Here is a 14,201-nt window from a genome sequence, read left to right on the forward strand (position 1 = left end):
AAAAAAGAAGCTGTAATGGAGACCTAAATTAATAAAATAAGCCTGGCCATCTGGCACCATCTCCCTCCGGATCCTCCTGCAGCCCTGCCCTCGCTGTACCCCTGCCTCCCCATCTGACAGTCATTAAGAGCACGAAACCCATCCAGCCAGGCTCACTGTACACATCCTTGGTGTTACTTTAATTAAAGCAGCAGCAAATTGTGACAGATGATAAAAATTTAAATTCTGGTCATTTCCATATGATAAAGGCTTCTCAGTGTGGTAAATAAAGCTCTTTTCATTTCTTTTCATCATAGTCCCTCATTACTACTACACTGTACATGAGGCATCAATTAAAGGACACATATATCTTGTTAGACGGCTTCATGTATAAAATGGCATTGTACATAAAGCAAGGTGCCCATCCTGGACTCTAATAGCTGCAATGCCCCTATTTAAGATTTATTTTATGCAAAATCTTATGCCGTGACAATTTCCCAAACGAAAGCTTTCCTAGGATGCTCTTTTCTTCAATCCTAGGAAAGGAACAATAGGAGTCAGCAGGCAGCTTTCCTGCACTTTATCGAACTCATTGTCCCCACCAGTGCAGCTGACAAGAGGGGTCTGCAAAAATGTGACAACTTTTCTGTCACCACTTTCAAAGATTTCACTAAAAGCAGCAGTAACCTTAAGGCAAATTTGTTGATGATAACGTTGTGACTTTGATCTATTTCTGAATCTGTTTTAGAAACTAAAAAAAGCCACAGGGAATGCTTCAGTGTTAGGTAGAGATATTTTAACACAACTCCCAGCCTAGTCAGTAAACTTGAGCTGATTTGTGCTCCTAATCTTTCCCTAGAATGTATCTCACTAATTCTGACCCTAAAATGTTGCCATGATTTCATATATTATTTATACCAATTTCCCTCCATCCCTTCTCTTTAATCAAATCCCTTTCACTTCTACTCTTGGGATATAAAAATATTCTCATTTTACCTGACGTGCAGTCTGGAGTGGAAAAGGTATTCAGCGGTTTAGGAGGAAGAAGGTATGTTCAGTGCCCCTCCCCCACGGTCACAACACATAAAACACGATTAAAAACTACATACAACCCTCCTCTCTGGCCCTCCTTGGCAGCTCATTCTAGTATGAACCTCAAAACAAGCTTCTCCTCCTGCCCCTCAACAGCTGCAGGTTTCTTTCTGCTCTTCTGCCCTCTCCTCAGCTTCCTCTGTGAACCAGCCGGAGGCTGAACCACCTCCCCGCTCCTCCAGGAGCTGGGAATTGCTGGTACCATCTTTTTCAGGCCACTTTTCTCCTTCACAGAGAAGCTGACGTCTCATGGTCTTGCACCTCTTCTCTGCTGAGCTTTTCTCATCTTGGCTGAGGAGGTAGGGACACACTTCTGGGACACTCCTGATGCTGTTGGCAGAAGCACTGTCACGGCCAGCTCAAACTGAACAGAGTTCATGTCGTTAAATATTCATTTTGCCCATCTCTGCAACTCGCCATCTGTCTCACAGGTCCTGCCAATGACCCTTCTTCAATCCAGGTGACTGGTCACCATCCTCTGCAGTGCCTGTCAGGTCACGCTGTCACCCCACTCCCCATCCCCACACGCTTTCCGCTGCCTCATGCTCCCCCAGCTCCCTCAGCAGCTCTCACATCCTCTAGGACCACTGGCTGTCAGATCACTGAAAGCCACTCTGCACGGCATGTTACTTAACCAAAAAGGACTGGTTCCCCCTGCCCCCATCCCCCTGAAGGATTCTGTTTATATAGACAGTAACAGAGATGTTTCTAATATAAATACTTTAAAAAAAAAAGGTCCAAACCTCTATCATACTTTCTCCCAAGTAATAAATAGTTGATGTAATCAGTCTAGAGGGAGCTTCTGGGAAGCCGGAGGGTCTTTCTCACCAGCTAACTTCAAAAGGGACAAGAGTTTTAATTGCACTTCACTGTCAGAAAACAAACCTACAGCCCAGTGTCTGACTCAAGCAGGAGACGGTCTCCTCACATGGAGATATAAAGATCTATTATTAGTACAAAAAAAAATCCTATGAATGTTTAAACTTATACCTTTGGTGCTGAAGTGCAGTGACAAAGCAATTCCACAGCACAGAACATTTCTTCAAGGAACAGGTAACAAAGACTGGCTGTGCCAAAAGCTGCAGCAGGGCCACCAGGGCCAGGAACCATGGGGCTGTGGACTCCAGAGAACTATCTTAGGTGACCTTAGGACTCCTGCAAAGGCTCTACTCAAAACTCTGAGATCACTCATGCTGCCCATTTTCCTAGAATTCACCTACATTGTTCTAGCATCAAACAGCTATAAAACATCATTTTAAATGGTATTTGTCCACCTCAGAAGTGTCTCCCCAGTGACACTGTTATTTCTCCAACTCATAGGGGACTGCAATACATTTCACACATCCTATCACGCAGCGAGCAGTTGCCAACTTTTATTTCTTATCACCGTGTGGTGCAGTCAGAAAACAAGACTGGTCACCAACCACTTGAACCAAGAGTGAAGTGCAGTTGGTATGTTTTTCCTAACCAGCTAGCTCAGGTATCCACAACATTCATCCACAACCCTGTAAGAAGCACACGGGTCTTAGGGTTAAATCAATCATTTAAGGCAAACATCCAATCTTATATAATAGGTAAAAGTTATAAAACAGGATGCTAATGTATAATCAATGTATATAGTACTTTGATTTGAACTGGATGACCTTTAAGGTCCCTTCCAACACAAACCATTCCATGATTCTATGGTAAGCAATAATATATATATATATGTGTATATATGTATATATATGAGATCAGAAATGTATAGGGAAGTATGTATAAGGCCATATATTTTGTGTATACAATCATACGAATTATTTGCTATATTTCTATTGACCTATAATTCAACTGTTGTCATTGTGAAATGTATTTATGATGTATTTATTATGAACTATTAAACTATTAAATAAATTAGAATTCATAAAGCTGCTCTGTGCCACCCATAGCTTCCCACTTCATCTTTGATCAATACCATACGATAGAATTACATGCAGCCTAATCTTTCCAGTGACTTCATCTGTAAAAGCACGGGAGGCACCACATCAGATGTGCTGCACGTCTTTTGTACACAAACTGATTACATTTTTCCTTCTTTGTTCTGCAGGAAATGTCAGAAATATGGCATGAAGCTTGCTTACTCTCCCCCCCAGAAAAAAAAGTGTCCTTTGCCATACTAATGAGGACAAACGCCAAACTGCATTGACATTACATGTGTTATACTATTACCTAGGGAAATGCAAGCAGTAACTGAATAGTAAATGGATATTGATTTACAACCCCAGGTGAAATTAAAATGGTCATTTTCAGTGTGGTTGGGTTGGGCTGTTTTAGGCTTCTTTAATAAACAAGAAAAGGTTTGCGAATTCTTTGTGGCAACAGTCGAAATAAAACACACTATTTACAACTAAATTATATTTATGCCATCCAAGAATACTCAGTAATTGACATGAAGAAGGTAAAGGGGTAATTGAAAGAGGATTTTTGTTGGGGAGATGGCAAGAATTAACATTAGCAAATGCAAAACAATGCTCAAAACCTATGCTTAATTTGAGTTTCAAAGCCTGTTCTCAATTAACAAAACATCTCTCTGTTAACAAAACATCAAAAACATCACTGAAATTTACAGAGAAAACCAAGAATTAAGTCACCAACCATATGCAATATCGCTACCCCTCCTTTTTATAATGAAACGTCTGCAAACCAAATCCTCAGGGTCAGAGCTGGCTGTGGATGTAGCTCACTGAAACATCAATAAAGGAATGGTAATTCCTTTTCCTAGTGGGAATTATCTTATTATGGCTAACATAGGTTGAAGAACAAATGCTGTGAGTAACAATAGGGGAAAATTCTGAATCTGATTGCTAGCAGAAAAAAAAAGGTAGTAAATAATTTCTGAGCCAACAAGAAGTGATTCTATTTTAGGTTCAACACTCGACATTGTAGGAAAAAAAAATCCTTAAATCACATGATCTGAGAAATATCCATTTCAAGTTAAGTGGAAGAGTAAAGAGAACAAAGGTTTTATATTCCAAATGCCAAATACTGATTAGCTTTGTAAATTAGGTGTTTTGAACAACAACGAAAATCTTAATTCCAAACACCCCAGAAAGAAGAGCAGCTGGCCTACTTCTTCTAACACTTCCAGTAAGTGTGTTAGGAACAAAGAAAAACAGAACAGGGTGGAGGGGAGGAGGGAGAAAAAGCTGATCAGTGAAAAATATTTCCTTAGGGGTCAATGGCATGAAACTGAAATAATAACTGCGGCATGTCACGCTGAAGCAGATCCTAAAAGAATAAAGATTCACAGCTATATAAGAGATTCACAGCTATATAAAAATAGATCATGAAAGAAGTGTAAGTCATAGCCATAAAGTTCCCACACACTAAGGGTACATCTCTCTTTCCTGTAACAAAACAAAAAAAAAATTGTTTTCTTTGGATTTTGTGATCTTTCCATATTTTTTCAAGTTTTCCAGGTGTACAATAGAGTGTTCTCAGCTACTCCTCATTGCAAACATGTGCAGAGTGTTTGGGCAGTTCCACTGTAGAGCACATGCACAGAAAGACTAAGACAGCACCCCTTAAATTCTGTAAAGGGCTGGGGGCAGTGTGTGGGCTCTACACAGCACACGTCTATCTCCTTTTTTTACAGGACCCAAATATCTCAGCATCCTGGCTATATGATAAGAATAGGAGAGAAATAGTAAGATTTCCTCCAACCCCAACATGGCTCAAGACAAGTGGAAAATGTCACCACATCTCTAACTTCATAAAATAAGAAAGCTTTAATTAAAAATATTTTTAGGCAAATGAGAATGGAAGTCACAGCCTGATAGAGCGACTTGCACATGGGTGTTGATGCACGCAAACAGCACCTACACACACAGAAAGATTCTCCTCTAAAAGAAAACAAAGCATTTCTGCAAATGCAAGGTAAGGTTAGATGACAGACAGATCATCTCTGGAAGGGACACGAAAGCTTTATTCTCATTGTTCAGTACTCTGTCCAGAAATCAGAGATCCATAATATGTTTTCTAACACTCACTAAAAGTAACATCCAAACCTTAGAAAATATACTTCACTACTATCCACTACATTTCACACTGCATATATTCAATATTGACGGCTTCCAGACTTCAGTTGACTCCTTCAGATCCCTTCAGGCACAATACTTCTTCTCTACCTACCTTATCATCAACACTGTAGCTCATCACTTCATGAATTATTTCATTTATAAACACAATAAGCAATACAATTCTTTGGATCAGTTGTTGGAAACCACTGCTCTACAACCCAAATACTGAAAACGCTCGCACAAGGGTATTGTGTTCTGAACCCTCAGGATTAATATATATCTCAATTACTTGAAAGGAAGCTTTTCCCCATGATAGTAAGTAGTTTAGAATTAATATAAATATAGAATTATGTAGTAAGTGTATAATTAATTCACTGGCCAACTCTCCTGACACAGGATGTCATTTTTCAGGGCAGGCTTCTCTTTAATTATTATACAAAGTACTGTGCACAGGGAAAACTCTAAGCTTTCCTAACAGTGACAATTTCTGAACTCACTATTAACTACAGGAGGTGGAATCTCCACTTAAGGTACTATAAAAATATCAACGCGGTGCTCAATAGTAATTTGTAAGATTGGACATATCGTATAAAGCCCTGGTGACCCCTAATCTTATGGACTCTTGCAGTGTCTCCATCTGAAAATGATAAGATAACCAAAAAAAAAAGGTATGAGGAAGGTTAGTAACAACCAATGACAGGTATGGCCATGGTGCCTGTTGTACATAGAAAGCACAAACACTACCAGGAGTCAAAATTCCAAATGTTCATCATTAAAATCATCCATACTTTAAACCAAGTAATTTATCTAGTCATCCATATTCTGCCTTACAGGCTATTTCAAAGGTAACTGCAGTCCTTGGTGTATCAAGCAAAGGAACTAAAATGAGAAATACACCATTTCTGTGTTTCCCAAGGTTTTGAAGTGTTTAAAACCATTACAGAAAAGCCTGCCTGTGCTGAAAGCACGTGTAGTGACATACACTGTGTATTCCTTCTTTTCACTAGAAGCACTAGAAAGTGCTAAAACGAACAAAAGCAGAAAAGAAAGGCAAAAGCAGTATTAAGAAATGCAGCAAGTGGGGAGCTCTAATTGACCTCTCCTTTATGCCAGCGCAGATCAGGAGTGCTGTCATTCACAGGGTTTCAACAAAATTACGTTTGGCATGAAGTATAAGAGAGAATTCAAATAGGTGAATGAAAAATGCCCGACTGAGCTAAACCTGAGCTCCTGTCCTGTAAATTAAGCAGCTCCTCTCTGCAGTCTAACAAGAACTTGTGGACATCAACATGATGGTGGGTTTGAGCTGGAAATGCCACTAACTTGTAAAGCTGTCGCTCTCCTTTTGGTTCTCTGGATCCCGCTGAGGACTGTCAGACCCACGGCTGAAATCATCCTATGAAATGACAGAAACACTGGAAACTGCTGTTTCTGAATGCCCACACAATTAAAATAAAATCTGTGTTCAAAACATTCGAAAAAGCATTCCAAATTATTTCCTAGTCATGTGAATTTTATAGTATCTTTTCTTACTGGTAGCATTTTCATGAAAGCAACTCTTCTGAGACCCACTTCAAGGACAACAGAATCTCTACATTACAGACCTCAGAAATTCTTTCCAAGGAAACCTCTTTCTTGCTACATGCATGTTAAGAGTAAGTAACCAATGTATCTCATATGCCACAAGAAATGCAATAAGCTTTGTATGATTGATCCAGAATATTTCAGAAGTGACTGACTATGATTTCAGAATTTTAATCACAGCATCTTACAATTAGCAGGCGGATCCTTAATTGCTTGATCTGTTCCATTTCTTAAACTTGTCCATATCATACTATTTTCTCCAAAATTTACACAAATTAAAATGTACAAGAGAAATCATAACTGCTTCCAGTTTTCAATTCTGACAAATTCACTGACGTTTACCACAAATTAAGATGTAAGAAGAGACTTCACCATTCTGAGACCGATGCAGCCACTCATGTTGCTCTGCACTAACTGTGTTACAATTGAATCCCCCACAAACAGTAGAGCAATGTGTTCCAAACCATTTCTGTCTTCAAGACTGAAAACATTAGCTTTGCGTTCAGCACCTGAATACCAGGAACAACATTTTCCAATTGGGTTTTATCCCCATTATCTCCCTTAAGATTGAAGTCACACATCCCAACATTCACAAGATGCCTTGAAGTACCCACATTTCAATGACCTTTGTTTCAAGGAAGACTAATAAAGAAAAAAATTGTACAAAAAAACCCCCAAGAACTCTGCGACTATGACTCACATATGAAACTTATATAGAAGAATACATCCTCTTAATCTAGCACAGAGCTCTTCACTCCAGTGTTACCCCAGTTTGGGACTCCAGTAGAATTACGCTACCTTCCCTTCATCTTCATGTTCTGTTCGTGCACACACCACTAGGATACTTCCCTCGTATCAGATCATCAACTTAATATGAAATCTCAGTAATACAGCAATCACCATCAGAAAATATTTCAGGTCACTATTTTGATGCAGAACTGGTTACTTCACTGCTATGCAAAAACCCATTAAGAGAAAATGCTGTTCTGGGGTTTTTTTCCATATACATCCATATATCACAGCTAAATTACACAGTAACACAGCAAAGAAATTATTTCTATTGGCAATTATTCGTTGGTGGTCTAAGAAGTAGAAGACAGCACCCTAGATAAAAGAGTAGAAGCAGAAACTTTGCCCCTTACTGATTTAATTTGAGCGGATTTCCACTCTTCTAAGACGCTCATGATATTGCCTGGGCAGCTGCAGGTTACCTGGGAACATGCTCGACTAGCAAAGACTCAAACTGGGAAAAGTGACTGTTTCTGCTGAGATGGAGCCCCTAACAAAGCATTATACTAACAGAAAGTCAGCATCATATTCAAGAACAGCTAAACCAACTGAAAAGTCTGCTAAACAACATCCTTTTCCCCAAAATATTGTTAAGGTAGCAACTCTCAGGTATAACATCTCGCTGGCTACTACTTGCAGCCGGACCTTTGCTATAATGCTTGCTAAATGAGGTAAAAGGAGCTCAAAAAGGTCTCCTTGTTTTCTTTCCATGTTATTCTCAGTGATATTTCACCTGTCATGCAACCCTTCCTGAATCAGTTTCCCACAGGGAGATGTCCTCAAAGACTTTGAAACGAGTATCCTTGCCATATCGTTTAAGAGACACAGAACAGAAGCACCATCTTTTTTCATGCCTTGTTCTAACCTACTTTCCAGGCAGAATTGCAAGGTATGAAAATCCTTTACGTGTGTGCATGTGGCTTTTACTCTGCCATTAGCAGCCACAGTCTGTGCCCTGCCAGGTATGTCTTTCAAATGGCTGATAGTACTTAAGTGCCTAAACGAGCGGGAACAGTCAGCCTGATGCGACAGGAACAAAATTATCTACTTACCCTCATACTGGGTCAAAAATAAGCAGTATCCACCCTAGCTTTTACCTACTCAACACAGTTTTAGCGCACCGAAGCGCGAGTCTAAGGCAATCTGTGACAAAATGGATCTGTGCAAATTATTCTACGATGACACTTGAAATGCAATGGGAATTCCTCTTTAGGGATACCTTTCTGTAGCTCTGCTTTCATACGTTTTCCTGCTGTAAATGCATTTCAAAAAATAAAATGAGGAAGTACCACCTGGCTGCAAGTCATAGGTAACGCTGATGCTACAAATAGAAGACATATCCCTCCATGTAGGAAACAGACCTCACCTGGGGTCAGTACCCGTAATGATGGAAGAGTAAGGTGTGGATGTCACACCATTTAAACTTGGTTCCTACTCCTGGACTTATTAGGGCATTTGTCCTCAATGAATTAGACTGAGACATCCAAATTAATCTGATCTATGCTACCATCAACTCACCAAATGGGTGTTTTAATTATTATTACAGCCTCCATTTTTACTGTACTTCTGTTTCACACAGTCAAGACCATGTAACTCATTTTCTCACTAAACAGGAGTCAAACTGTAGGCAGATGCACTGTTTGGGTACAGCTAAGCTAGGAGGTTGCCCTGTAACTGGCCTTCACCATAGGGTCTCCCCTCACCCTTATCAGGATTTCCCTTGCTGGCACAATGGTACCCATGCTCACTCCCCAACCCAGTTCTGTCAAAACATTTTGGCTGGATTTAAGAACTTATTATTAAAAGTGTTTAAACTAACCTAGATAATTTTGACAGAACCAGGGTGGTGAACAACTGCAAGTGGTGTTATGCTGGCAGAGCTGAGGCAGTAAACGATAAAGACTGGGAAAAAAGGAAAAGTAAAACGCAAAGAGGACGTGAACCACTTGCAGCCGAACACTGCACCTGGCTGCAATTAAGTAATGTGTTAGTGCATGGGCTTGTGTGACGCTATCCATCACTGCTTGAATTTCACTAAAGTACTGAAAATAAGTTTCTGTAGTTGTCCAGCTGCTTGGAAGTTCCCATGAGAGCACAGGACTCAGTAGGTCATCTGCACTGCTTACAAGTAAAAATCTGAAAATCCGTTTTGGGTTTGGTTTTTTTTCCAGCTCTGCCTCCATCTCCTGATTGTAAGAGAAGTGTTTAGGTTTCTTTCTAGCAATGTGTTGAGAATGGTACTTGGCAGGGTGAAGCTTTGATGCAAAAGTCTGCACGCACTTACAAACAGACCACACTTCGTGAAGGTGCAATAAGAAAGGTCCAAGCCAGATTGTCTACACAATAACTGAACTGACGCCTTGTTTTGTTTGAGTACATTAGGAACGGTCTTCAGGGAGCGGAATCATTGCTGAACGGCCCTCCCAGTGAGTAACCAGTTTGGATAAGTATTGCTCAGGGAAGTTAACGTCCACTAGTGAAAGGAAGCAAGCAGGACAGGACAGAGCAGAGCTGAGAGAAAGGCCACTTGGGAAAGATGCTCAAAGTAAGGGCTGGCTTTCATAAACAAAAGAAAGCAGAGAGCAGGAGAAAAGCTCATTGTGATGCTCCACGGTGAGCCAGTTGAAAAGCGAGCTCTTTCACCCAGCATGCTCCCCTCACCTGTATCATTCCTGCTACTTGTACATGGCTCTGGAATTGGAGGCAAGAGCTGGAAAACAAAAAAATAGAATCCAAAAATACATTTTTTCCACATTAAAAATAAAATAGTAAGCCATTGGAGTGGGTATTCTTCTCATAAAATTCTGCCACTTTCATTACAGCCAGAGAGACCTCCTCTCTGTAAGTGAGCTCTTACAGTCCTGTATAAAAGCTTTAAGTGATAATGCTGAGAAGGATTTGGTCCATAAAGGTAACCATGGAGATGAAAAGATGGGGTCAAGGCTATAAAAACCCATAAAGACTAGACTTCAGCACATAAGCAAAAAGTACTGCTTGAAGAGTAGGACTGGTACGTACAGCCAGGCGGGTTGTGCACCTGCTACAGCGCTGCCAGGGCTTGTTGAAAGGAAATGCTGGCCTTTCTCGGTCTCACTGGCAGTGAGAGAATAAAGAGAACATTTTAAAGAACATGAATCACCTTACCACTTCTGGGAGCACCCTCTTCGCAAGATCATGGATGGCTTTGATCACAATACATATAGATGACAGGAGGAATATGACACCCAAGATAACACAAGCTCTGGGGAAAAAAAAAGAGAAAAATAGAAAAGAATGTTAAGAACATATCTGGATTTGCCAGCTCCCCCGCTGCTGAAGGGTAACACAATAGGATATTAACAATAAAAACATCTTAAGAAGGTAAATATGGAGATTTGAGTTAAAGAAGAGAAAGGAAAGAGATGTCCATTTCCTCTCTAGTTCTTAAAATGTAGATTATATATGAGAAAACAGAGCAGACCAGATGATGTTTCAGAGTGAAAGAGAAAGACACACAACTTCTGCTCTGATGATTTATCATAGAGTCCTCTAGAGATCTGTTTCTCATTGCTTGTTTTGCTAGGATCTCACATAAGAAGCAATCAAGGGACCTTCGTTCTCTTTATCAAACCAGGACAGATGTTTGGGAAATCTGGTCAGCAGCCTAACAGAACCTGAAACATCTGTTTCTTTCTCAAATCTCCACGAAGAAAGAGTTTAAGTGCATATATTAAAAAGAAAATCAGCAGGTTGGGTGCATCACCTCATAGGTTGTCCAAGGGTCTCTCAATTCCTAAATAAGAACCACAGTCTCATCAGATTAGGTGCTGTGCAGAATTAGACTCCGTTGCTGTCCTGCAGAGCTTACAATCCAGTCTTGTAAACAGCAAACAAATGGGTTAATGAAGAGAAGGTAAAGCCACAGAGAACATTTAAAAGAGAGTAAGTAATGTAAAACGAGGCTTACAAAGCACATAACGCACACCCAGAACTTCATCATGAAAGTGAAAGCTCTTGCTTTTGTTCAACCATAGCGACCAATTCAACTCTGAGGAGGAAGTCCTCTTGCCATGACATACTACAGGATATAAGGCTTTGATTTCCTCTAAACAAACAATAATAGACAGTCTAGTACAGTACTGGTAGATCCATAACTCCACTTTACTAATAATTCATTAGTAAAAAATTAAAAACTCTATTACTATAGACAGATACACAGTAAGAGCAATTTTAATGTTTAAAATATGAAATAGTTAAGAAGTGATATCCATATGTACTTTTTTTTCTTCCAAACATTGTATTTCCTTTGTTTGTCGTTCATCAAGAGACAGTCGAGGAAGGAGGGGTAGAGGTCTTGCTTTCTACACCTAGAAATGGATAGAGCATGAAGAGCTGTCTCATAAGAATAGGATAAGCCCACGAGTAAGAACTAGAGACCGAAGCAACAAAGGGAAACTTGTGCTTGGTGTCTACTACACTTGATCAAGGGGAGCCAATTGATGAAACCTTCTTACTCCAGCTACAGGAGATTTCACACTCTTGGTCTCTCATTCTGCTGGGGGACTTCAAGCACGCTGACATTTACTGGAAGAGTAGCACAGTGAGCTGTAGGCAATCCAGGAGACTCCTGGAGTGCACTGAGGACAACTTCTTAAGCCAGGCAATAAACCAGAGGGGATGCAATACTGGAGCTGATGGTCACCTACCTAAGTGAGCTACTTGGTGACGTCAAGATTGGAGGCAGCCTGGGAAGCAGTGATCACACACTGGTGGAGTTCACAGTCCTGAGGGATATGGGACAGGCGAAGAGTAAAATCAGGACCCTGGATTTTAGGAAAACAAACTTCCAGCTCTTCAAAAGTTAGTCAACAGGACCTCCTGGGAAACTGGCCTCAGGCAGGGACAAGGGAGCAGGACAGAGTTGGCAGATCTTTAAGGATTCTTCCCACAGAGCATGAGAGCTCTTGATCGCCCAGGGTAACAAATCAGGAAAGGGAGGAAAGTGACCAGCATGGCTGAGTCAAGACCTGCTGGTCAAACTAAACAGCAAGGAGGAAATGCACAGGCAGTGGAAGCAGGTTGGATGGTCACATCCAGATGGTAGTGGTCAATGGCTCCATGTTCAGGTGGAGATCGGTAACAAGTATCAATATAGACAGAGGATGAAGGAATTGAGAGTAGCCCTGCCGAGAATGACTGGTGGATGAAAAGCTAGACATGAGATCGCAATTTGCACTTGCAGCCCAGAAGATAAACTTTATTCTGGGCTGCATCGGAAGAAGCATGAGCAACAGGTCTAAAGAGAGGTAATTCTGCCTCTCTATTCCTCCCTGGTGACACCCCCACCTGGAGTCCTCTGTCCAGCTCGGGAGCCCCCAGCACAGGAAAGACATAGAACTGTAAAAGTGGCTCCAAAGGAGGCCACAAAAATTATCAGAGGGATGGATCACCTCTCCTATGAAGAAAAGCGGAGTGTTGGGGTTGTTCAGCCTGGAGAAGAGAGGGCTCAGGGGAGACCTTATTGCAGCTCTTCAGTACTTAAAGGGGCCTACAAGAATGAAGGGGACAAACTTTTTAGTAGGGTCCGTTGCGAGGATGAGGGGTAAGGGTTTTAAAGTAAAATGAAGTAGATTTAGACTAGTTATAAGAAAGAAATATTTTACAAGAAGGGCAGTGAAACACTGGCACAGGTTGCTCGGGGAGGTGGTAGACGCCTCATCCCTTGAAACTTTCAAGGTCAGGTTGGACAGGGCTGTGGGCAATTTGACCAAGTTGAAGATGTCTCTGTTCACTGCAGGGAAGTAGGACTAGTAGATCATTTAAAGGTCTCCCTTTCCAACGCAAACCATTCTATGATCATTTGGTACCCATCTCCTAGCTCAGTTTACGCCTGCTATAATTATTCCAGTAGCATGCTGCTATTTTCAACAACTCAGACATCAGGCCATCTGGTGGTTGGCAGCACATGTAATATTCACGTCAAGCTCAATCTAGAGGCTGCAGCTGAACTGGGATTGCTCTGCCTAGGCCAGAAGATGCAGCTGCAGCAGTGGCGCAGGTGAGTAGCTGGTCATTTTATTCCTCAACATATGCAACACTAAACCACATTAAACCACACATAATCCTACATATAAGCCCTAGTAAAGGGGCTGCCTTTCTGCAGAGGAGTACAGACAATGCTGAGTCTAGCATCCTTCCTAGCAACAGACTGGTATGCTAGGGGATGTACTTGTCTCAGGTAAGTAAAACTGCTACACTTACCTCAAGACAGACATTTAACTCCTCTGCAGTAAATTGCAACACAGCCCTCATTCCTGCTGAACATAATCTGTTGTAAAAAGGGGACTTTCCATTTTCCACATTTTGCATATTTGCAAGTAGGTCCCTGTTCTACAATGCATTCTTTTTAGAGTTTTGCAGTTTCCCTCTATCCAAATGGATCACTGCAGAGATCCACTTTTCAGTCCCATCCTTCTATATTACTTCGGTAATATTTAGCACTGCCATACCTAGGAAGCTTGTAGTGCACAATCCTTGACAATAGATTCTGTTGCAATAATAATTTTCTATTTTTTTGGATGAAGCATAGGAACTTTTATTCCAACAGTTCTGCTGATTTACCTGGGACTGATGCAGGAGTTAGGTAACTTGAACACCGAACTGGTCCACAAGAGGTGGCTGACTTGTCTAAAGCCATTTGCTGAGCCAGTGACAGGTTGACAT

The 14,201-nt window shown here is 41.0% G+C and overlaps 1 protein-coding gene across 2 annotated transcripts in view; it reads right to left on the bottom strand.

The window, feature by feature from the left end:
• Positions 1 to 14,201, bottom strand: part of TMEM163 (transmembrane protein 163) — a 96,354-nt gene that overhangs the window by 9,178 nt on the left and 72,975 nt on the right. For both annotated transcript variants that reach the window (XM_069861534.1, XM_069861533.1), the window contains one exon: positions 10,644 to 10,740. In XM_069861534.1, coding sequence (XP_069717635.1) covers positions 10,644 to 10,740 — 97 coding nt within the window. The remainder of the gene's footprint in view (positions 1 to 10,643; positions 10,741 to 14,201) is intronic.

The sequence above is a fragment of the Phaenicophaeus curvirostris genome, chromosome 7 (genome assembly GCF_032191515.1).
Source record: "Phaenicophaeus curvirostris isolate KB17595 chromosome 7, BPBGC_Pcur_1.0, whole genome shotgun sequence".
NCBI lineage: Eukaryota > Metazoa > Chordata > Aves > Cuculiformes > Cuculidae > Phaenicophaeus > Phaenicophaeus curvirostris.